Below are 26,282 nucleotides of genomic sequence, written 5' to 3'. Positions count from 1 at the left end.
GATACATGGATACAAGCATGGTATAGATTACAATACTAAAGTCATTCTCAAACACTAGCCAGCCAGACTCGATGGGTGAGTCTGCTGATAGACATCTTTCCCCTTCCAGAATCTGTCTGCTCTCTAGGAACTCAGATGGTAATCTCTCTGGAATCCAATGAAATCTGCCTTAAAAGTCTGTCATGATTTCACGCACAGACTAGTCTCTTCATGACCCTGAATCTGTGCAATTACTGATATGATTGGTCCCTTAAAGGACAATATTGGTGCCAGTCATTATCACATATGTGATAGAGATGGTCAAACACATTCCAAATATAATTTTAACACATAGATCATTGCTACGATAGCTGAGTAATACAGGTTTCCTGAATCGGAAGTGACGAATGCCAAAGGAAAACATGAGTCATCCCTCTATATAACTGACTGATGTGACGAGTGATAACAGATACACGGCCGAATTTCTGCTCACTAATAATTCCTTCGCAGACCAAAAGTTGTTATATGGGACTGTAAGAGGATACCTGACAATTCAATAAAGTAATTGTATGTCATTAGATAAGAGAACACGAGAAAAATAGTCTGTACATCCCCTTTTTTATATTCATTCTATGCCTTATAAAAACATGGTAATGCACAGACTTTTTCTGTTTTTCTTTCGTGTTCTCTTATCTAGTGGCTGTCAATTCTTTTTATGAATTAGTGCACTGGGTATAAATGCCATAGAAGTGTAAATGTCCACTGTCCCGGGGGTCAGTACGTAAGTCATGCACGTATCCTCTGTATAAGAACGAGCATGATTAAGTTTATTTAGACATCATTTAGAGTTCCTGATGAAGACAGTATTTCGTTTTCTCAGAAAGATGTTACCACAGCCTCCTTGGCTGAGAGGTTGGAAAACAGACATCATTCAGAGTTCCCAGTGAAGAAATCATATAGACCACCAGGCATATTCTAACAGGTGGGAAATGTAGCCATATGATGTTGTGGGTTTCCGTCTGTAAACTCTTGGGGTTGAGATAGTAGAGAATGACTTTATTTGTGATCAATGTTTGCAACCTATGTATCCAGTGCTCGACATAAAATCAACAAATGAATTGTGATATAGTTATTCCTGTGCATAACCATAAACCAAAAAATTGGAGCAAGATGCAAATTCACAACATGTTTCAAGTTTCGTCAAAATCTGATCAAAATTGTGACCTATAGAGTGTCTACAAACACAAGACGAGAGCATTGCTAACGCTGCAATATACGTCCACATTCCAGCTTTGATTGATATGGTACTTTTTAAAATGAAGAGAATGAAATATGAGATGGCTGTAATATGATAGGAGGCAAAGAAGGCTAGGCATTGGGTTTGTTTTGCCAAATTTACAGACAAAATACTAACAAAAACATGGGTGTGAGACTGCCCCAGGAGGTCGGGGGAAGCATCAAAATAAATAGTTGCTGTTTTTACGGTATAAGGAATAAATATGAAAAGTTCCAAGATGATCCATTCAGAATTGCAGCCTGTAGACGATAAATACAAAAAATGGGTGTGGCTCTGCCCCTGGGGGTGGGATATGGAACAATATAAATAGGTACCACCCTGTTATTGAAATGACAACCTCAATAGTTTCCATTCTTAGGGTATAAGGAATAAGTATACCAAATAATGTCCAAATTCCAAGATAATCCATTCAGAATTGTGGCCTTTGGGCGCTACAGGCAAAAATTGGGCGTGGCTCTGGCTCTGCCCCTGGCGGGCGGGGCATTCACCAGAATGAATAGTTGACGCCCTTAGGCTATAAGGAATACATATGCCAAGTACCAAGTTGATCCATTCAGAATTACGGCTTATAAATGATAAACACAGAAATTGGGCGTGGCTCGCCCCCTGAGGGTCAGGACATGCAGTTGTTGTCCTTAAGGAATGCATATCCTTAGTTCAAAGACAATCCATTAAAAATCATGGCCTGTAGGCAACTCACAGAAACACTAAGAACAAATGGGTGTGGCTCTGCCCCTGGGGGTTGGGCAATCACCAAGGGTATAAGGAATAGGTATGCAAAGTTTTAAAAGGATCTGTTAAGAATTGCGGTCTGTAGGCGACACAAAAGGCACATAAACATTGGGCGTGGCTCTGTTCCTGGGGGTCGGGCATGGACCAAAAATAATAGAGGTCAGGCTTAGGGTCCATTAAGCATTGAAGGCTGTAAGTGACATACAGACACACAAAAAGAAAATGGGCATGGCTCTGCCCCTGGGGCTTGGGTATTCACCACAAACAATAGTGATGTTCCTTAGGATAGAAGGAGTAAGTATGCAAAGTTTCAAGGTGATACGTTAAGAAATGCGGTCTGTAGATGACAAACAAATAAATACAAGAAATGGGCGTGGCTAGGCCACTGGGGGTCGGGCATGCACCAAAAGCAATAGGGATCATCCTTAGGGTATAAGGAATAAGTATGTAATGATTCAAGATGATCACTTAAGAATTGTGGCCTGTAGGCGACACACAGACACACAAAAAGAAAATGGGCGTGGCTCTGCCCCTGGGGGTTGAGCATGCACCCCAAATGATAGGAATGTTCCTTAGGGTATAAATAATAAGTATGCAAAGTTTCAAAATGATATGTTAAGAAATGCGGCCTGTAGACGACAAACAAACAAATACAAAAAATGGGCGAGGCTCTGCCACTGGGGTTCGGGGATGCACCAAAGACAATAGGGATCATCCTTAGGGTATAAGGAATAAGTATGTAAAGTTTCAAGATGAACACTTAAGAATTGTGGCCTGTAGGCGACACACAGACACACACAGGGGCGACGGCAATATACGTCCACATTATGAATGTGGACGTATAAAAATGTTAATGGACGGACGGGGCAACCGTATAATATGTCCACATAAAAATGTGGGCGTATAAAAAGTTTCCTTTGGTGTCTAATATTGGTGTATTTTCGTCTTGAGTCGAATGTGTACTTCTCCTAAAAAGCGTGCAAAAATAACAACAATGATACAAATAAAAACAATAGTTTTTATATGATGTAGCTGCATATAAAAAGATAGGTTGCCAGGTAACGAAACATACACCCACAGCAGCTAAATCGTCCTGGCAGTCAACAAGAGTTGTCGCATATTTTTACTTTTTTCGGTAATGAAACATTTATAATACACTAAAATCTGATTAAGAGCAACAACTCAGAAAACCATTAGAATTTGTTTGGTTTTTATAAAGTTCTGCCCCATGATACAGTATTAACGTTAGCATGGGGCAGAACTTTATAAAACTTTAGCTGTTCCAAGTCATAAAAATTCATTGAAAATCAATATACTTGTTCGTCTCAAGATGGGGGGTTGGATGGCTGGATGGTTAGCGTGCGCGCGCTGTATCATAAAGTCTGTCATTGAGTCGACTGGCGTGGTTTCGAATCCCCGGCCTCTAGAGCGTCCACAAGATTTTTTGAAGTGATCAAGGGCCATAACTCTGGCAGTAATTATCGGAAATCGCTGAAAATCAATAGCCTTCTTCGTCTCATGACCTTAAACACTGTGTATAAATTTAAAGTCAATCGGATATTAACTTTGGCCTCTAGAGCGTCCACAAGATTTTTCAAAGTGATCAAGGGCCATAACTTTGGCAGTAATTATCAGAAATCTTTGAAAATCAATAGGATTCTTCGCCTCGTGACATTAACATTAGCCTTTAAAGCATCCACAAGGTTTTTTGAAGTGATCAAGGGCCATAACTCTGGCAGTAATTATCGAAAATGACTGAAAATCAAGAGGCTTCTTCGTCTCATGTCCTTAAACACTGTGTATAAATTTAAACTTTGTCAATCGGATATTAACTTTCGCCTCTAGAGCGTCCACAAGATTTTTTGAAGTGATCAAGGGCCATAACTCTGGCAGTAATTATCGGAAATTGCTGAAAATGAATAGGTTTTTTCGTCTCATGACCTTAAACACTGTGTATAAATTTAAAGTCAATTGGATATTAACTTTGGCCTCTAGAGTGTCCACAAGATTTTTTGAAGTGATCAAGGGCCATAACTCTGGCAGTAATTATCGGAAATCGCTGAAAATCAATAGGCTTCTTTGTCTCATGAGCTTAAACACTGTGTATAAATTTAAAGTCAATCGGATATTAACTTTGGCCTCTAGAGCGTCCACAAGATTTTTTGAAGTGATCAAGGGTCATAACTCTGGCAGTAATAATCGGAAATCGCTGAAAATCAATAGGCTTCTTCGTCTCATGGCTTTAAACACTGTATATAAATTTAAAGTCAATCGGCTATTAACTTTAGCCTCTAGAGCATCCACAAGCAATTGTGGACGCCGGACCGTGGACGGAAGGAAGGACGGGCAGGGGCAACGACAATATACGACCACATTTCAATGTGGGCGTATAAAAACTAAACATAAATTTGATGAATACTTGCATCTATAAAGTGTTCAAAATGAATTGTGGAGAGATAAATTGACAGACAGGGGTGATGACATTTCAATGTGGGACTGTAAAATTGAACTTACCGGTTTTCTTGTGACAACTTTTTCTATTATAGGTTTTCTGACTCTTAATCTCTCCTATAATATATTTAAATTTCTGAATATATTGACACATAAATCATGCAAAGGACAAACACTGTGCACTCAAAAAAACATGGTTCACTTACAATGGCTGAAACGGTCTTTGTAAAATAGAGAGAGAGAAATGGGTTTAATGCCCTCTCTACACAAACTAGGTCATTTTGAGTCTTAACACATGGTACAATTTTATTACAATATATCAGTGGCATGTATAGGGTGACCCACCATAAATAAATATCTCCAAATATCTCGACAATTACGCCACAATATTTATATATATGCCAAGCCTCAAATCAGTTTCACACAATTATAGTCACTAAATAAACGATCATGTTGTACTTAATAAGCTATGACCATTAATCATCTATAAATAATAGACTGAAAACTGGTTCCAAGTTGCGTCCATAACATCCAGACACTTTTGAGTAAAATATAGGTTACGTGCCCTTGTTTTGAAATTAGTCTCGCTTAACCAGTCTATCGACCATTCTACGTCTGATTGACAGGTCGGGATAATCAAGACTACTTTTTTACGAAACATAACAGAAAGCTAGAACAAGAAATTGAATTTAGAAATAAGCACTTTAGACAACTCAACAATTGTTTTAAGAAACTTGTAAAAGTAAAATGAAACTACTGCTAGTATCATGTTCCTGCTAAAGAAAGTGATTCAGAGATAGTATTTGTACTAAACCAAAAGATGCCGCTCTTAACGGTACAGTTAACGATAAAGCAATTTAAAAAATAAAACAAACGTAATTACTAAAGCTGCTGTAATAACCAAGAAGCTGAATTTTACTGCTATTCAAAATCGTCACCAATAGATTTTTTACGGCTGTAATAGTTGATATATTTGTAGAGAATTGCACGTGCCATGGCTATTTATCGACTCAAAGCGAGTGCGGGGTAGTCAGAAATCAGTTCGAGACACGCAACTGAATCGTGCACATTTAGCCGTGTCGAGACCAACTTTCTGTAAAGTGCACGGGTCATCCTAGCATGTAGGGGAATTTTGAAGTGGGAGAAAACCTGGAGGTCAATGAGAAAACTCACCAGGTTAGAAAGGCGACCGTACTCCTTGTCATGTACAAGCTCCGATTGAACACCTTTATCTCTCTTGGATATTATAATAATAATAATAATTGTGCATGTGCTATCACAAGCCAGACCATTGTCATTAAGATCTATTTATAACTAGATATGCTTAATTACATAATAACAGGGCTGCCGACAACCAGTATCGCAGCGCAATTTGCGATACATATTTTGTCCGTTGCTAATCAAAAATTAAAATCTAACGTTTTTGATTCGCAGTAACTGCGAATCATTAACATGCCTGTCATTTTGGATATTGACACAAAGATTTATCCACATTTCTCAACGCTTTCAACGTATATAAAATATCAAATAAATTTTATAAACAAAATGGAATTCTCCGTGTGACATTTTCTTCTCGATCTACCCAGACTCAATTCATTATACTATATAACAATGCTATATAATACTGGGACATACTATTAAACCGGAAATAGGGAATCAAGTAGTACCACTCACGTTGCGAGACATGTCAATTTCGAGTAATTATATCAGTATTCAATTTGAAAAAAATTAAATTCAGTGTATCCCCCACGTATTGTAAATAAAATATAAAAAATAAATATGTGTAAACGTATTGTAAAATGAGAAATCAAAGTAAGAATTCCCGTAAATTATTATTGTTTATATCGCGTGCGTCTAGTTAATCGAGATTATTCGTAAAATACCGCGTGCTTATGATTGAACAAAAATAATAACACGCGATAAAAAGCAGACGAAATTGTTTTCTAACGAAGAAATAAGAAGTCACTGCCCAGACATAAGGCCTAACCAAAAGTCTACATTCATTCGGAAATGTTCACAGCTATCTGTAGAAGTGCTAAAATTCTAAAAAAATCTTAAGAATGAAATCTAATCATTTGTTATTAATTAAAGTTAAAATAACCTTGTTATTTAGGTGTTTTATGTTGAAACTAAAAAACTGCTAATCAATTTTTAAATTTGCTAATCAAATTTGGCAAAATTGGACTTTTTGATTAGCAGTGCTGCTAATCATCTGTGAAAAATTACCGACAGCCCTGCATACTAATAATCTTAAATTTAAAATACCAGTAATCACAGGTTACAGTCACGCAAAAATCTGCGTTTTTCACGCAATTTCTTTAAAATAAACGCAAATATTGACGGACGCTGCATAATTTACACACACAAAATGATTAGATTATGTTTAGATAACTGATAAAATTATTCTATATGCTTCACGCGGCATTTATAAACCACTACAGTAGTCTCCGTAGGTTTTTATATCCAGACATTCATAATCTTTAAGTTGTGTGACCAACCCTATTTTAAGCGTCTATATTTTATTGATGATGTATTTAGTCTAATGACGGACGCTGCATAATTTACACACACAAAATGATTAGATTATGTTTAGATAACTGATAAAATTATTCTATATGCTTCACGCGGCATTTATAAACCACTACAGTAGTCTCCGTAGGTTTTTATATCCAGACATTCATAATCTTTAAGTTGTGTGACCAACCCTATTTTAAGCGTCCTTATTTTATTGATGCTGTATTTAGTCTAATGAAGACTAGAGGTTGACGACACAGTCATTTTAATCTTTCAGTTTGACAAGAAGTAAGGAGCAAACTGTAAAGGTCTTTAGGAGTGGGAGAAAACCCACAAGGTTGAACTTTTGACTTAGGGAATAAATGTGAATGACCTGGCTTATTGTTCACAGCCATAACAGATATCAAGCAAAAAAAAGGGACAGAAATTTACACCCCTGCCCCAAAACATACCCTTATTTCTGGTTCTGGTACTTGTGGTATATTCTCATCTATACCTTCATCATTTTCAAATAATGGAGGAGCTTCTTCATTCACTGAAGAAAAATTACAACATTTAATTAACCGGATGTAGTTTAACATCCTACTGCTCTGCTCTGACTGGGCTAAAGAGGACAGACGCACGCCATACATTGAGGGAAATTTTGCCCGGGCAGCAATTCTAACTGCCAAGGGATCTTTTACATGCACGTCAATTTGTGAAATGAAAACAAATGGGTTTAACATCCTACGGTTCTGCTCCAAACTGGGCTAATGAAGATGGGCATACACCATACAGAGTGCTATCGGGGAAATCTTGTCCGGAGAGCGGCACTACGGCCTACTCTTATATCGAATTCCAACTGTCAAGGGATCTTTTACGTGTACGCTAATGTGTACACGGAACCTGGGGTTTTCGTCCCATCCGACCGACTAGAAAACTATCCGTGCCAGGCCCTCCATCCTGCTTCAGTGACAAGGGGGAACCACCCCGGAAAATCTGGATGAACTTTCTCGGCCAATGCAGGGATCGAACATCCCATCTCCTGGCTAGTGAGCCAGCGTTTTATCCACTTAGCTACCATGATCCCCACGTCAATTTGTACATGGGACCTCAGTTTTTCATCCCTTCTGAACGACTAGACCCTCCATCCTCCAAGATTGACAAGAGGGAACTACACCCGAAATTTCTCAGTCAACACCGGGAGCAAAACCACAACCATCAGACTATCAAGCCAGTGTTTTAATCACTGAGTCACCGTGGCTCCAAGGAACATCCGGAATTGACAGAATTGCAATTGAGTGATACAGAATTCTGTCAGTATCGACTACGGAGGTGGTGTGCGTAGAATCTTGGCGTAATTAAACACAACGAATATGTAGCTGGCACATTGTTGTTACACCAAATCCCCCTCTTCACCATTTGTGAGATTAAGAGAATTCAATTCCAGAACGCCCAATTAGGATGTTTTAATTTTTTCAAATGCAGACATTTTTAATTGACACAGAGGTATCTGAGAATCTGAATTTTGTTTTTATATGGCCTATTGTTATTCAAATCTTCCATAATAAATCTTATGGTATGGTCATTTAAAGTTTACATTGGTATATATTAATCTCACACTGCCATCTTTATCATAATAATAACCAGAATTCTGTTTTCGTATGACCTATTGTTTTAGATGACATTCAAGTTAGCAAACAGATGTGATTAAACATGGGGATCACGTAGCTAAGTGGGTAAGACGCTGGCTCGCTAGCCTGGAGGTCGGGTGTTCGATCCCTGCATTGGCCGAGAAAGTTCATCCAGATTTTCCGACGAAGGGCATGACAAGGACAGCTGTCTAGTCGTTCGGATGGAACGAAAAACCGAGGTCCCATGTACATATTGGCATGCACCTAAAAGACCCCTTGACAGTTGGAATTAAATATAAGAGTAGGCCGTAGGCAAAATTTCCCTTATAGCACAATGTATGGCGTATGCCCATCTTCATTAGCCCAGTTTAGGAGCAGAACAGTAGGACATTAAACCCCATTTCATTTCGTGATTAAACATGTTGAATCACCTACTCTGTAAATGTATTGACAGAGCTAAAAGGATAGACACCTCCAGCAGAGTGACAATCTGATTAATATACAGATCTATATTTCGTTTTTTTTTTTAATACTTTCGATGGCCTCTACTACATGAATATCTGACCAGTTATATTGCAAGGTTGCGTCAGTGTTCACAAAGACCCTATGACGTCAGACATTGATTAATCAATCAGCGTTGATGCTTCAAGTGATTCACCCACAGTTCCGTAAACAGCACGCCAAGAAATCGCCATAACAGACCGCTTCATTGGCTAATCCCTCACAACAATCAGAATGCAGGTTATATAGCAACTATTCAAGATTCTGGTGTAGAGAGAAGTAAAACAAAATTTTGCACTATAAAAAACAAAACGAAATAGGATCTGTGTTTTAATCAGATTGGTAGAGTGGAGCAGTTTTGAAAAATTAAACGATAGTTCCTTATTAAGAACACTGATTGTTGCAAAAGAGAACGAAAATCTGCTTAAAGTGTTAACATACATGTACATTGTACCTGTGAAGTAATTCATGGGACATAACTCTGTCTGGCTTATTACTCCAGTATGGACACAGCTCACCACGAAACAAGGGCCAAAGTTATTTTTAGTCTCTCTCTCCCTTTCCCTTTTTCCCACTTTTGCATGGCGATTTTTGTTCACTTTTTGGTGTAGAATCGAAAAAAAGGGTTTGAAAATACATTTTCTGTCAGGTTTTGGTGAATATTCATGATTTTAAGGTGGAAGGATACAAGAGTTGTGAGGTTGGTTACGTTGAAATGTAGGGCCGGAAATTGCATGTTTACTTGTCTCTACTTCCAACTTGTGTATCTCAAGTTTTTCATGGTGAACCTCATACATGCTTTTGGGCAAGAGTTTGCCACATGTTGCTCCATCTGTGGCAGAAAGCGTTCTACCCAACGAAAATTTGGGAAAAAGTTAGAGCCAGTCTAAGAGACGAGAATTAACATTAAAGTCAATGGGGAAATAATTAGTGATCTGTGGCCTGTCTGTGTATAACAAGGCTGTGACTGACATGCCTTAATTTTGAAAATATGAAGACTAAATTATCAGAAAATATGTATAAAATATTTTGAGTACAGAAAAACTAAAAAAAATGTTAAATCTTAAAAAAAATTATCGATTTTGGCGAAAAATTGTGATTTTACTGCAAATTTCTCAATTTTCAGTTTTTATTTAATTTCTAACAGTAAGAAAAATATTTTAATGTCCAATTTTGGCTTATTCAGCCTAAGAGAGCACAGACAAAGTGAACAGTATTGTAATTTCACCTAATTTTGTCTAAAAATCAGGAATATTCACAGAAAATCTCCAGATTCTCCCATTTCGAGGTAGAAATTAATGCTTTCATGACTACTCAAATGAGTCAAAATGTCTAAAAATGCCCTTATTTTCATTGCTAATATAACTTAGATGGGATCTATAAATTTGTCAGGTTTACATATAGCTCCAGCTTTCCTACAGAAAATTGAAATTTAGTGACACTCAGTTAATAATGTACAGCAGATGGGTTTGTACAAAATGTTCAAAACAGGGGTTGGCTCAATTTTGCCACTATTTTACCCAGAATAAGCATTTTTTTCTTCTCAGAAACATTAAATTCTTGCATTTGCTTCATGTAGGAAGCAATATCCCAGTCTTTCTAGACATTTTTTAGGCCATCATTCTGTTTAGAGAGGCTATAAATGCCCCACCCCACCCTTTTTTATTAATGTGTTTTGAGAGATTTAATTGCACCTGAGTTGACAATTAAATGATAGAAATTGGAATTTGTGGTTGAATTGCGGCTAGGAATGTTATTTTGCACCAAGAAATGGTTATTTTGTACATTTCAAGGATTTCTAACCTTTTTTATTTAAAGTCAAACTTAGAACCATAAGACATGTTAGGCCAATGAGACCACACCCTGGTACAAAACTGGTGTAGATCTGTAAATGTCAGTTTAATGTTCAATATTTTTTTATCAAAATCTAGGATTTGTGGTGGTTGTTGCATTTATGTTGCTTATAGAACAATAAAATGTACATTTTGCTCCTTTTCAGGCCTCCTTTTTGTTGTCAATTCTGTCATAACCACTTTTTTGACTTCATTTTTTCAGGAAATTGATGTAAAGATCCAGACATTTTGCTTCAGCACTAGGATTGCAATAAAAATTTGTATGATGCCTCTGAGGTTTGAGATGTTGGAAACATTGAAATATTCCCAAATTTGTGAAAAATGTGTAATCTGTGTAATCTGTGACCCTTTTGTTAGAGAGGAGTGATCATAGACTAAATATTGCATTTTTTTTCATTCACCAAGGCCTATTTTAAACCATAATTCATATTCATTACACCTATTTTAGTTTCTATGCACATATGTTAGCCAGGGATGGTAAAACATAGCTGTTAGACAGATTCCTTTGATAATGTTAGTTCTGCAACCAAAGATTAGATTGATTCAATCTGTGGCATGTTCAGGGGGTAGGGATACACGTTTGAGTATAAATCTCTAATATTGCAATTTTTCTGTTTGCATATTGTCCACAGATTCTAAAAATATATTTCTTGCCAGTCTGGATATTTAAAAAAGTGGAAAATTATTAGTATTTTGAAAGATGCTACATGTAAATTTTGTACATTTTTCATGACATGGCAGTAAAAAATTATTTTTTTGAAAAAAATTCCAAATTATGATTGTTTTCTATGTAGTTTATTTGCAACTTGTCTAATTTTTTCGGAGAACTCAAATCCTGCCCCTAATAAGAAAGATTTTTAAATTTTAGCACAAAAGGCCCATGGACCGGAGATGCACCACTGTACATAAAGCAGCATGTATACTTAAAAGGCCATCATTTTTGCAGTTATTCTTTGATTTTGATTTCCTTTCACCAGCATGTTGCCAGAACACACGGGAAGCAAATAAAAAGGACCTTTTGGTGATACCTGAAGTTCCACCCCTATATAGGACACAGCTCACCAAATATTTCTACGCCGTCACCCACGAAACAAGGGCCAAAGTTATTTTTAGGAAGATTTCAACTTGAAAATAGATTTAGATCCAATAATCGAGGACAAAGTTATTCAAGAACCCCACCAAATGCTGTTAATATGAGAAGTTTTGGCATGAACAGACCCAACTATCAAACTTATTCAAGAAGAGCTTATGATTCAAATACGAGAAATTTTAATATGTTACCGAGGCCAAGATTTCAGGGAAATTCTTTCCCCCCCAACAGACAGATAAATCCAGTAGATGAAAATGGTTTTCCTATGAAATGTGTCATATGTGAATCAATTTTGCACTTTGCCAAAAATTGCCCCCATTCTTATGAAAACATTGAAAAGGAGAAAGGGGTACATGTATATGAGACAGAAATTTCAGGTGAAAAGGGTGTGCTTTTTACAGGAAGTCATAATGGGGAAATGCAGGTTTTATTGAATGAGACATTTAATTCAGCCATATTCGATAGGGGGGGTTGGATGGCTGAATGGTTAGCGTGCGCTCGCTGTATCATAAAGTCTGTCATTGAGTCGACTGGCGTGGTTTCGAATCCCCGGTTGTACGTGGCAAGGAGTAGGGTCGCCTGTCCAACCTCGTGGGTTTTCTCCGGGTCCTCCGGTTTCCTCCCACTGCTAAAGACCCCTACGCGCAAGCGAATTATGTAAATAAAATTAAACCATATGTTAGTCCCAAAATGACCTAGTTTGTGTCGAGTGGACGTTAAACCCCATTTCTCTCTCTCTCCCATATTAGATAGCGCTTGTAGCTCAACAGTTGCAGGAGAAACATGGATGAACTACTATCTAGAAACTTTGGGTCCTGAACTATACTATTCAAAAAAAGTAGGGGATATTTGATTTTGGGGGCATAATACTAAAATATGCAAATGACTACGAAAAAAGTCACTATAGAACCTAACAGAAGAAACATTTCCAGTTACATGTGACGCCCAAACGCACCAATAGCTACCGCATGGAATGCAGGTGATGCTTGGGATCATCATGGGGATCCAACCCAAGATTTGCACGACTCTGACTTTGAATGTTACAGTCATTGTGGCATTGAATTCCAGGGTGGAAACATCAGTTTAATTGTTATAGTGACCAGAAAACAAATTTTGATATGCGTCGGCTTACCCAAAATGAAAGGTTACGTGCCCTTGGCATGCTACAGATCGGCACAAAACAGGCGGTTGTGGCGCAGACGATGAATGTTTCTCAGTCTGTCATAAGCAGGCTATGGTCCAGATACCGTGATACACAATCTGTACAGGACAGACCACGCTCAGGTCAACCAAGGGCGACAACTCAAGCCCAGGATCGATTTATCCGTACCTTGGCCTTGAGAAATCGTGTCATCACAGCAAATCAGATCAGCGCTCGTCTTCAAACAGACACTGGTGTGAGAGTGAGTGGCCAGACGATTCGGAATCGACTGCATATGGGTCACCTTCGCGCCCGACGTCCTCGCGTGATCCCTTGTTTGAGAGATCATCACATTCAGGCAAGACGTCGTTGGTGTAGGGATCGTCAACACTGGGATAATCAACGCTGGAGCAATGTGATGTTTTCAGATGAGTCAAGGTTCACTGTTGATTTTTTGGACAGACGTAGGAGGGTGTGGCGTCGTCGAAACGAGCGCTTCCAAGACGTTAACGTCATCAGACATGATCGATTTGGGGGTGGTTCTGTTATGGTGTGGGGAGGCATCAGTTTAATTGTTATAGTGACCAGAAAACAAATTTTGATATGCGTCGGCTTACCCAAAATGAAAGGTTACGTGCCCTTGGCATGCTACAGATCGGCACAAAACAGGCGGTTGTGGCGCGGACGATGAATGTTTCTCAGTCTGTCATAAGCAGGCTATGGTCCAGATACCGTGATACACAATCTGTACAGGACAGACCACGCTCAGGTCAACCAAGGGCGACAACTCAAGTCCAGGATCGATTTATCCGTACCTTGGCCTTGAGAAATCGTGTCATCACAGCAAATCAGATCAGCGCTCGTCTTCAAACAGACACTGGTGTGAGAGTGAGTGGCCAGACGATTCGGAATCGACTGCATATGGGTCACCTTCGCGCCCGACGTCCTCGCGTGATCCCTTGTTTGAGAGATCATCACATTCAGGCAAGACGTCGTTGGTGTAGGGATCGTCAACACTGGGATAATCAACGCTGGAGCAATGTGATGTTTTCAGATGAGTCAAGGTTCACTGTTGATTTTTTGGACAGACGTAGGAGGGTGTGGCGTCGTCGAAACGAGCGCTTCCAAGACGTTAACGTCATCAGACATGATCGATTTGGGGGTGGTTCTGTTATGGTGTGGGGAGGCATCACTGTTGCTGGAAGAATGGCTTTACATGTTGTTGCAGGGCGTGTTACAGGCCAGTACTACCGGGACAACATCTTGGCAGTCCATGTTGTGCCGTTCGGACGTCATGGCCGCCATTTCATCTTCCAGGATGACAACGCAAGATGTCACAGGGCCAGGATCGTTACAGGTTACCTCCAACAACAGAACATCACCACATTACCTTGGCCAGCACTGAGTCCCGACCTCTCCCCCATCGAGCATGTCCGGGACATGCTTGGACAGAGGTTACGTCAACGTCAACAACATCCTGCCAATGTCCAAGAACTTGCTGCTGCGTTGCAACAGGAATGGGACAATCTGGACCAAAATGACCTTAGACGTCTCATTAGGAGTATGCCACGTCGGATCAATGCTTGTTTGGCAAACAGAGGAGGATTTACCCGTTACTGACTTGGTTGTGATGCTGTGGTAACTTTGCTGTTGGACCCCGGGTATCATTTTACCCTTATAATGGTCAGTCTGTGCCTTACTTAGTCTAACGATCATTTGGAATAAATCGATGAATGTGAACTTCATTTCATTTTGTCATTTGTTTCTTTGTCAGTTTCATTAGGTGACTTTAATAACACTTAAAAATCAAATATCCCCTACTTTTTTTGAATAGTATATTAAAAACTGTTGAGAGAACCGACAGTAATACTATCTTTAAATTTGGTAGTGGCCAGTGTTTTAAGTCCAAAGAAAAAGTGACATTTCCCTGTGAAATCGCTGGTGTGTCATGTCGTATATCTGCAGATGTGGTTGATTGCGATATACCATTATTGCTTGGAAAACCAACAATGAAGAAAGCTGATGTTGTCTTAGATCTAAGGAGAGATCAGGCAACTATATTTGGACAAAATGTAGATTTACAGTGCACATCAGCTGGCCACTACAGTATCCCGATTTGTAATACAAATATGCCGACAGAAACAACTGACGTTTTGTTCAATATACATAATCTGATTGAGGGAGATAAAGAAAAGGCATTAGAAAAATTACATAAACAATTTGCCCACCCATCAAGCAAGAGACTAAAAGCTTTGTTAAATGACGCTGGTGATAAAAGTCCTGAAACTGCCAAAATTATTGAAAATGTTACAAATAGTTGTGATATTTGTAAACGCTTTAAGAAGACTCCACCCAGACCTGTTGTCTCATTGCCATTAACAACGGAATTCAATGATATAGTGGCAATGGACTTGAAAGAATGGCGCCCTGGTGTGTATTTCCTCCATCTGATAGATATAGCAACAAGATTTAGTTTAGCTGCGATCATAAAGAATAAACTTCCATCAACAATTATTGATAAAGTAATGAGACTGTGGATTGGAAGTGGAATGGGCCCACCAAATAAATTTCTTACTGACAATGGCGGTGAATTTTCAAATGATTTATACAGGGATATGGCGGAGAATCTTAATGTAGAAGTCTGGAATTCTGCCGGAATGAGTCCGTGGCAAAATGGGATATGTGAGAGGAATCATTCTATTATTGATGACAATGTAACTAAAGTTTTGTCAGAAAATCCAGGACTAGATTTGGAGACTGCATTGGTTTGGGCAATAAACTCTAAAAATTCTTTGCAGATGGTACATGGTTATAGCCCGTACCAATTAGTCTTTGGTAGAAACCCCAATTTACCCTCCGTTTGTGTAAACAAGCCTCCGGCACTTGAAGGCACAACAAACAGCGAAGTATTTTATAAGCATCTCAATGCCTTACATTCAGTACGAAAATCATTCATTGAATCAGAGTCATCAGAACGTATTCGTCGCGCACTTCGCCATCAAATAAGACCATGCGGAGATATTTTTAGTATTGGTGAGAAAGTCTATTATAAACGTGAATCTAGCAACGAATGGAAAGGACCTGGACGTGTTTTAGGTCAAGACCATAAAATTGTATTTATTAGACATGGCAGTGTTTATGTCCACGTAGCAGCATATCGAGTAATTAGAGTTGACGAGGAATTTCAAAACAAAGACACTGACATAGAACAACCCTCTATAAATACCCTCACCCCCACATCAAATCAAACATCTCTAACAAACAATAGAGAACCAGAAATCGGCACGGGAACAAAAAAAAGTGAACAAACACATATAAATCTTCCAGAATCACTTAAAATAGATGACACAATTAAATATCAGTCAAAAGATGGAAACTGGATACAAGCCAAAATAGTAAGTAGAGCTGGTAAAAGCACCGGAAAATATAAACATTGGTTTAATGTTGAACATTTAAGTGACAGTTCCATTGAAGTAGTAAATTTTGATAATGGTGTTACTCAGTGGACAAAACTTGACACTATCAATATTACCAATGATCCTACTGTCACTGATGCTGATCATAACCAAGCAGACTGTAATGTTGTGTTTATACCCCCTTCATGGCATGATGAATATGATGTGAAATTAGCAAAAGATAAGGAGATAGAGAACTGGAGAAATTTTGACGTGTTTGATGAAGTTGAATATTGTGGACAACCTTATTTGACTACTAGATGGGTGATAACAGAAAAAGAAATTGAAGGAAAAAGAGGTGTAAAAGCAAGACTGGTGGCCAGAGGCTTTGAAGAACAAGAATTTATCCAATCAGATTCACCCACAGCTAGTAAAGAAACTTTACGTATATTTCTGTCTCTAGCTTCATCGTTTTCTTGGAAATGTAATACAATAGATATTAAAGCTGCCTTCCTTCAAGGCCAAGATATGGACAGAGATGTTTATATCTCACCACCAACAGAGTATGAGGACACCTCAGTTTTGTGGAAACTAAAAAAGTGCGTATATGGACTCAATGATGCATCTCGAAAGTGGTATTTTAGAGTTTGCGATGAACTGGTCAAGTTAAAATGTAAACAAAGTGAGATAGACTTTGGGCTGTTTTTCTTTCATTCTGAATGGAATAATAGTGATGCATGTTGATGATTTTATTTGGTGTGGCACACCTACATTTAAGGAAAGAGTCATGGATAAATTACAGAACATTTTTAAAATAGGTAAAAGAGCAGATGGGGAATTTAGTTACATAGGTTTACAAGTAAATCACAGATTGGACTCCATTGTCGTTAATCAGTCATCTTATGTAGAAGAACTCATACCTATTGTTGTTTCGTCAAATCGTGCTTCTCAGAAATCTGAACCGCTCAATCAAAATGAACTGACACAGTTGCGTAGTGCTGTTGGACAGATACTGTGGGTTACCAACCAAACGCGCCCTGATGCAAGTTTCGATGCACTTGAATTAAGCTTATCCGTTAAAGATCCAAAAGTTCAAGATCTTCTTCGCGTCAATAAACTCATGAAGAAAATTTGATATGATGATGTATCCATCAAGTTTCCACAAATTGACTTAACTAATGCTTATCTTGGTGTGTATTGTGATGCATCATACGCAAATTTATGTGACGGAGTATCAAGTGCTGCTGGATACATCATATTCCTTATTGACTCTAGTGGTAAATGTTGTCCCCTTACATGGAAGTCCCACAAAATAAGACGTATTGTGAAAAGTACGTTAGCTGCAGAAACTCTATCCATGGTAGAAGCCATAGATTCTGCTTATTTCTTAGGATGTCTGTACAGTGAAATTTTGTATTGTGTGAAACAGAACCGACTTAGAATTGAAATATTTACGGACAATAAATCCTTGTTCGAGAATATACATTCAACCAAACTTGTCAATGAAAAAAGACTCAGAATAGATATTGCGAGTATTAAACAGATGTTAAGTAATGGAGACATTTCTAAAGTCATTTGGGTTGAAGCTTGCCATCAATTATCGGACTGTCTTACAAAACATGGCGCATCCAATAAATCCCTGATTAACATTCTTCAACGTGGCAGTTTTGAATAGATCCTATGAAAATGACTAGTGTTTTGAGATAAACTGAATTAATGTTAATGTGTTTTTGTTTTTCAATGTTTACTTTTAATTTTGACTATCCACTGGGTGAATAGATGTTTCACTTCAATTTATTTTTATTACTTTCTGCAGTGACATTCTTTAATCTTTTTCTTTAAAGAAAAAAGGGGAGTGTGTTAACATACATGTACATGTACATTGTACCTGTGAAGTAATTCATGGGACATAACTCTGTCTGGCTTATTACTCCAGTATGTTCTGTAACAGGAAATGACTGTGGGGTTGGTTGGGAAGAGTGGAAGTTTGAATGGTGGACCATGTGGTTTCAGATTGTAGTGTGGAATAATAAAATTATGAATTACAGAGTGTTCAGTGATTTAACATAAAGGACCACATGTGCCTCACACTATCTGGCTGAAAATTATCCCACAAAAATTTCATAAAATGCCCAAACTGTGGTAAGATATTTCAGATAAAAGTGAAACCAACACTTACTAGATACATCGGCTGCTGGTGGGGTAGGTAACTCTTCCATTTGTTCTGTTAAAGTAGCACTTGAGGTCGTGTCTGTTTCAGGAACCTCAGCTATAGGCACCATTGGTTCAACAGTATCTAAAATGAAATAACTAGATAAATCACACCTGATAACATAGAATCAATGCCAAGATAAACAGACGGGCGTTTAATTAAATATCCTTCCCATACCCTTCGACGTCAACTATTCATTTATTCTGTTGTTTTCTTGGTAAATATTGACCTGGTTATGAATAGTTATAAGAATCGTATCATATAGTACCTGAATCGCAATACGTATTGTATCGTGACTGCAGTGGCAACACCCAGCACTTCAATTGCTACATGCACTATCAATAATCGTGCATGAGGCTTCTTTCTTGTTCTATGCAGATGTTCTGACATATTTTCCTTGTAACTAGTACCTGATATTTTTTACGTATCAAACACATCAATGAAAACACCACAAAAAGACAAATCTGTACACACGTATCAAACACATCAATGAAAACACCACAAAAAGACAAATCTGTACAGGACAAAATGACAGGAACCAAAATGATTGTGTCTGATAAGACAAAAATAAGTGCCAGACAATGTTTGTATCTGACAAGGCAAGAATAAGTGCCCGACAATGTCTGTAACAGTTGCCTAATTCCTGGTTTGAAAGATATTTGTATCTGGGTCATTGACCAAACCACACAACTACAGTAGTCCCATCTGGTAAGAAAAGAACAATATGTAAGACTTGTACTTACTATGTAAATGTGGGAATTGTAATGACATCTGTAGAAGAGCCATATATGACATGTCTAACAACATGGCGCCACTTTTATGTATATAACATGTATTCATTTTAAAATCATCTCTACTACCCAAAATCTCTCCTGTTTTACTGAAACATAAAAAGCCATTACAGATCTGATGGAATAAAACAATGTGTGTATTTACAACAGAGCAACACCCGCAACGTGAATGTGACAAATTTTCAAATTTCAAGGGAATGTACATCGATGCCCGGAAGAAGCCCCCTACCTCACGTTGGATCCTAGCGACCAATAAAACCACCAAACATTATTTGTTCGCTATACAGTTACGTTAAGTACCATCAGGATAAATATATTTAAGTCATGTTAATCGATTGATTGACTGAAGCTTATGTGGCGTCTTTCAACTGAAGCATACTTTATTTTAGCTTATATGTTCACTTTAAATATAAAGTATGCTTCATACTTTTCTTGTTTTTCCGAATGTAGTCATACCTACGGAAAAACATTCGGAAAAACAAGAAAAGTATGTCATTCAGCAAAAGTGACGGATCCTGTCTGGAAACAAAAGATATTTGAAATTAAAAAATACATAAAACAATTTGATTGATTAATGTTTTATGTGCTCAATAAGATTTCGCTTATATGGCGATGTTGCCAGGATTATTGGGGGTGGGAGGGGGTAACCGGGATCAATGCCCGAAGGAAGCCCCCGACCTCACCTCAAGTCGGTTCCTGGCAACCATCCCACCTAAGGCCGGTCGAGAATATTCCGGTCGACAAATTTTGGTACTTTCCCTAGTGTTGGATCTTGCGCCCTCCTAAATTAAAGGAAGGATATATCTTGGGTTGTAGCGGAGGCCCCAACTGAAGCATACTTTATTTTAGCTTATATGTTCACTTTAAATATAAAGTATGCTTCATATGAAAGACGATAATATCTACTTCAAATTGTTTTGAAGCCTACCCTTACATGTTCTGTTGCGACGTCGCCCTTTTGACGATCATGACCCCATGTGGAATTATCGGAACAAATACAACCTCCCTCCCACCCCCAATAATCCTGGCAACATCGCCATATAAGCGAAATAATATTGAGCGTATAAAACATTAATCAAATTTTTTATGTATTTTTTATTTCAAATATCTTTTGTTTTCGGGCAGGATCCGTCACTTTTGCTGAATGACATACTTTTCTTGTTTTTCAGAATGTAGTTATACTCGTCACTTTCTGTGTAGTTAATTTGCGCTCTTCTTTGGAACCTAGGTGAAAACGTTTCCACCGAGGTGATAAGTTATCACCTAGGTGAAAACGTTTCCACTGACCTAAACCTAACAAACCTAAAACTAAAAAACAAAACCCAAAACTAAAAAATATTTAAAAGTCGTATATGGGCCACTGTAGATGTGGGAGGGAGATTTTTATTTTGTCAAAGAATCACTACTGCTGTACTGGGCTAAATGACTTCTCCTACACATCACATTGCGAGGCAATACATTTATCTGTTTATAGGAATGTATGATTATCCAGTATCATTTATGATTGTCATTAACATTTATCAGGGTTGTGTACTTGATAAATGAGCCTACACAACATTTCTGGATTCACTGAATTTTATATAGTTACTTCCTGTAACTGAGTAAAAACATTTACATGCGGTAATTGATATGAATGATTTTTTTCTTTTGTTTTTCTTAAATGACGCAAGATAATATGGCCTAAATTCTTTCTCTGCATTATTCTACATACCTTAATAAAGGATTTTGTCCTCTTTCTGTATTTCCTAATGGAATAATTGCTAATGGTGTTAGTTTTACTGGTAGTACAGACTACAATAGAAAAAAAATACATATGTCAAATGGCTACCAAAGTCCATTGTCAGAGGAAAATTCAGAATAAAACCATGTCTATGTTATTTCAGGGGAATGTTTATCTCCAAAAACATTATAATACTGTGGTGGGATAGGCAACACTCTCTCAACCAAACTATTTACACCACAGGGAGACAGTTTCCACACTCGGCAAACCTCGGCAGATTCTGGTACCTTACATCTAGCCTTGGCTGTATGACGGTAAGTGATATGTACCTACACCCATACAGTTGCGATGCAGCTATCGGTTTACATATCAGAAAAACTTGCCACTTTTAGAAAGAAGTTCTAAAGATAGGTTGCCAGACAACAAAACATACGCCCACAGCAGCTAAATCGTCCGGGCAGTCGACAAGGGTTGTCGCATATATATTCTTTTGTAGGTAATTAGGGGAATCTAATAGACAATTTCATACAGATGACATTCTAATTTTCGTCATTTGAGGGTTCACAAGGTTCTAAAAACTAAAAAAAGGGCCGTAACTCTGGAAGTAATCTACAGAAATTGTTGAAATTTGACAGACTTTTTCGTTTTACTAATTCAAATAATGCATATAAATTTCATACAGATTTGATGATAACTTTTGTCGTTCGAACGTTCACAAGGTTCAACAAAGTAAAACAAGGGTCATAACTCTAGTAGAAGTAATTGACGGAAATTGCTGACATTCAATAGGCTTCTTCATTTCACTAATCTAAATGATGCATATGAATTTCATACAGATTAAGTGATAACTTTTGTCGTTCAAGCGTTCACAAAATTCAACAAAGTTAAACAAGGGCCATAACTCTAGATGTAATTAACGGAAATTTGCTGAAACTCAATAGGCTTGTTTGTTTTACTAATTTAAATGATACATATAAATTTCATACAGATCAGATAATAACTTTTGTCGTTAGAGCATTCACAAGGTACAACAAAGTGAAACAAGGGCCATAACTCACGGCGTAATTAACAGAAATTGCTGAAATTCAATAGGCTTCTTCGTTGCACTAATTTAAATGATGCATATCAATTTCAAATAGATCGGATGATAACTGTTGTCATTAGAGCATTCACAAGATTCAACAAAGTGAAATAAGGGCCATAACTCTAGATATAATTAACGGGAATGGCTGAAATTTAATAGGCTTCTTTGTTTTACTAATTTAAATGATGCATATAAATTTTATACAGATCGGATAATAACTTTTGTCGTTAGAGCATTCACAAGGTACAACAAAGTGAAACAAGGGCCATAACTCACGGCGTAATTAACGGAAATTGCTGAAATTCAATAGGCTTTTTCGTTTCACTAATTTAAATGATGCAATGGCAATATACGACCATATTTCCATGTGGGCGTATAAAAATGGCATCGTTCAAAGAGTGTGTAGAGTTTTCATTGCAAAGTACTTCTTTTTTGAAAGAAAATCAGATAAACTTGAAAGAAAAACAGCTTCAGGCATTAAAAGCTTTGTATGATAGAACACTCTTCACAGGCGTCTTCATGGGTGCCACCATTTGTAATTCGGGAACTTGAAAGTAATTCCAAATCGCGGAAGTTGTCATACAGCCGAGGCGAGATGTAGGGTACTGGAGCCTGCTGAGGTATTAGGCGAGTGACAGTTTCCAGTGTGCAATACAAGAGTTAATTCCCTTTAAATACTCTTACTCTACAAATTATACATGGGGTGCTCAATGATCATTACACAACAATGTCAATTGGTGGAATGGCAATAGAGTTTCACAGTTCTGTCAACAAAGAAAACAAATGTGGTGTTTGTTTACCATACGGGTATGACTTCTAGCCAGAAATTCTTAATACCTTTTGACATATGGGGAGAATTCAATTCCAGATTGTTGAGTTGAGTGCCATAATAATTCTTTTGTAAACTAACATAACTATTTTGTTCTAGTCTCCTACACACTTTTAATGTCATACTGATGAATATAAAACCAGGAGAGGGCAGGAGTGTTTAACACAACCCAAATTTCAGCTATAATATTATGAAAGAAGAAAGAGAAAGAAATGGGGTTTAACGTCCACTCGACATGAACTAGGTCATTTTGGGACTAACATATGGTTCAATTTTATTTCCATAATTCCCTTGTGCGTAGGGGTTTTTAGCAGTGAGGGGAAACCGGAGGACCACGAGAAAACCCATGAGAATGGACAGGCAAAGAAATGAAATGGAATGGGGTTTAACGTCCTAATAGTTCTGCTCCGTACTGGGCTAAAGAAGACGGGCATACGCCATACATTGTACTATGAGGGAAATTTTGCCAGGATCGTTTACGTGCATGCCAATGTCTACACGGGACCTCTGTTTTCCGTCCCATCCGAACGACTAGACAGCTGTATTTGTCAGGCCCTCCATCCTGCATCACTGACAAGGGTGAACCACCAGGCAAAGAAAGAAGAGAGATGAAACATTGAATGTACTCACCTTATCACCCTCTCTCATTGTGATATTCTTACCAATAGGTATATTATCCAACGATAAAAACTGAAACAAATACAGATAATACAGATATACAACACACAGCAGACGGAATGCATCTCCATACAGAGAAAGTTGAACCTAAGTACAAACAAGCATAGAGAACAATATATGGGATGAAATGTCCATTGATTTCAGGACTAATGCTTTGAACATCATTCTATTATTATCATTATATATGGGATGAAATGTCCATTGATTTCAGGACTAATGCTTTGAACATCATTCTATTATTATCATTTTATATGGGATGAAATGTCCATTAATTTCGGGACTAATGCTTTAAACATCATTCTATTATTATCATTATATATGGGATGAAATGTCCATTGATTTCGGGACTAATGCTTTAAACATCATTCTATTATTTTGCTTGCCTTCAATGGAAACCTGGTAAGAGCAACAGGGTCATTTTACAACAAATCCACCAAAGACCTGTTTTAGTATGGATTAAGATGAAATTTAGTATGAATAATCTAAATGACAAAATAAATGATCAGCAGGACTTTGACCTAAATAGCACCTCTACCTGTATTCATGAAATCATTATCTCAGTTACACAGAAAGTCATTAATAGGGTCATTTAAAAGGTCTTTGACAAAGCAATACACAAATATGCAGAAAATAAAGAAAAATTACACAAAATGACCCACATGCGGATAGGTAGGCAACAGAACCCACAAAGCATTGATGACACACCTACAGACAGACAGTCTTGATTTTGTCTTTTCAGATATCCAACTTACTAGAAAACATTGGACACAATGATTCAAACATTGAGTCTCACCATCCAAATATAATTCAAGAAACTTGGATAGTACTTTTGGGAAATCCTTAAATTTTGTATAAAGCCTAGCTTATGTCGCCCTACGACACAATGAAACTGGCGGCGACTAACGGCAACCAACAGCTTATGTCGCTATGACTGAATTTATCCACGACTGGACGCAACCACGAGCAACCAGTTGATCATAGTCGTAAGCCTGCTCATTTCGCCCGGCATCAGTTGAAGAATCGGAGCCACAACTCATCACATGACTGACACGTGATAACCTTCAAAATGGCCTCATTCCACTTGTCTCCCGTGGTTGTTACCGCCCCTGGGTACCACGTGACTAAATAACTGAACCTTATTGGCTACGTCAGCGAAGCGCCGATTTAAGCCAGTCGTAGGTGCGCTCATGTCGCTTGAGACTAGGGACAACTAGTTGTCTCCAGTCGTAAGAGTAGAACATGTGCGACTCAGAGAAACTGGACGGCGACTGGTTGCCGTCCGACTTACACCAGTCGTAAGAGCGCTCAGGTCGCCCTCATAGTCACGACTGATCAGTTCCACATGATCGTAAACCAGTCGCCGATTTCGAGTCTCTGTCAGTTTTATCGCGTCGTAGGGCGACATAAGCTAGGCTTTAAACCCATGAGGTTGGACATGCAACCATCCTTGTCATGTACAAGCATGGGATTGTAACCACAACACATGACCCATTGATAGACTTTAAGATTTAAAGCATACAAGTCAAACCACAAGGTCATTCGACTCGCTGTTTCCATAGTTATATGTGCAATCTGAAACAAAATGCAAATCAAATGTAAAATGTTCTTATCATATTCAGAAAATCTTGAAGACCAACCTCTTCATCTTCATCATCATCATCACCACCATCATTATCATTATTACCAGATGCTGAATTCTTCTGCTTGTTTCTATCAAATAGGAAAACATACATGCATCAAAGAAAGAATTTAAAAAAAAAAACACAACAAATTTGGAAAACAAATTAACATAAAGATAGGTTTCCAGGCAACAAAACATACGCCCACAGTGGCTAAATCGTCTGCGCGGTCGACAAGGGTTGTCGCATATTTATTCCTTTGTAGGTAATTGGGGGCCTTTACAAGACAGTTCCAAATAGATCAGATTTTAATTTTCCCGTTTGAATTTTCACAAGGTTCTACAAATTGAAACAAGGGTCTCAACTCTGGAAGTAATCTACAGAAATTGTTGAAATTTGACAGGCTTTTTCGTTTCACAAATTTAAATGATGCATATAAATTTCATACATTTCGGATGATAACTTTCATCAATTGAGCATTAACAAGGTTGAACAAAGTTAAACAAGGGCATTAACTCTAGAAGTAATAAACGGAAATTGCTGAAATTTAATAGGATTCTTCTCTTTACTAATTTAAATGACGCATGTAAATTTCATACAGATCGGCAGATAACTTTTGATGTTAGAGCATTCATAAAGTTCAATAAAGTGAAACAAGGGCCATAACTCTAGACATAATAAACAGAAATTGCTGAAATTCAATAAGCTTCTCCTTTTCAATTATTTAAATAATGCATATAAATTTCAGAAAGATCGGATGATTACTTTTGGTGTTAGAGCGTT

General features: G+C 37.8%; 1 protein-coding gene across 3 annotated transcripts in view; it reads right to left on the bottom strand.

The window, feature by feature from the left end:
- Positions 1–26,282, bottom strand: part of LOC126824902 (condensin-2 complex subunit H2) — an 88,677-nt gene that overhangs the window by 57,628 nt on the left and 4,767 nt on the right. For 2 of the 3 annotated variants that reach the window (XR_007681674.1, XM_050554331.1), the window contains exons 5-11: positions 25,518–25,590; positions 23,833–23,892; positions 21,281–21,360; positions 19,522–19,658; positions 18,746–18,862; positions 7,426–7,508; positions 4,523–4,576 (exon numbers count right to left, since the gene is read on the bottom strand). Coding sequence is in view for 2 of the 3 variants with exons in the window: in XM_050554331.1 (XP_050410288.1) it covers positions 4,523–4,576; positions 7,426–7,508; positions 18,746–18,862; positions 19,522–19,658; positions 21,281–21,360; positions 23,833–23,892; positions 25,518–25,590 (604 nt within the window). In the remaining variant the exon portion in view is untranslated. Of the gene's footprint in view, positions 1–4,522; positions 4,577–4,665; positions 5,274–7,425; positions 7,509–18,745; positions 18,863–19,521; positions 19,659–21,280; positions 21,361–23,832; positions 23,893–25,517; positions 25,591–26,282 lie in introns of those variants that run through there. The other variant, XM_050554332.2, reaches the window with a different exon arrangement.

The sequence above is a fragment of the Patella vulgata genome, chromosome 6 (assembly GCF_932274485.2).
Source record: "Patella vulgata chromosome 6, xgPatVulg1.2, whole genome shotgun sequence".
Lineage (NCBI taxonomy): Eukaryota > Metazoa > Mollusca > Gastropoda > Patellidae > Patella > Patella vulgata.
This window is presented reverse-complemented; position numbering and strand designations above follow the sequence as displayed.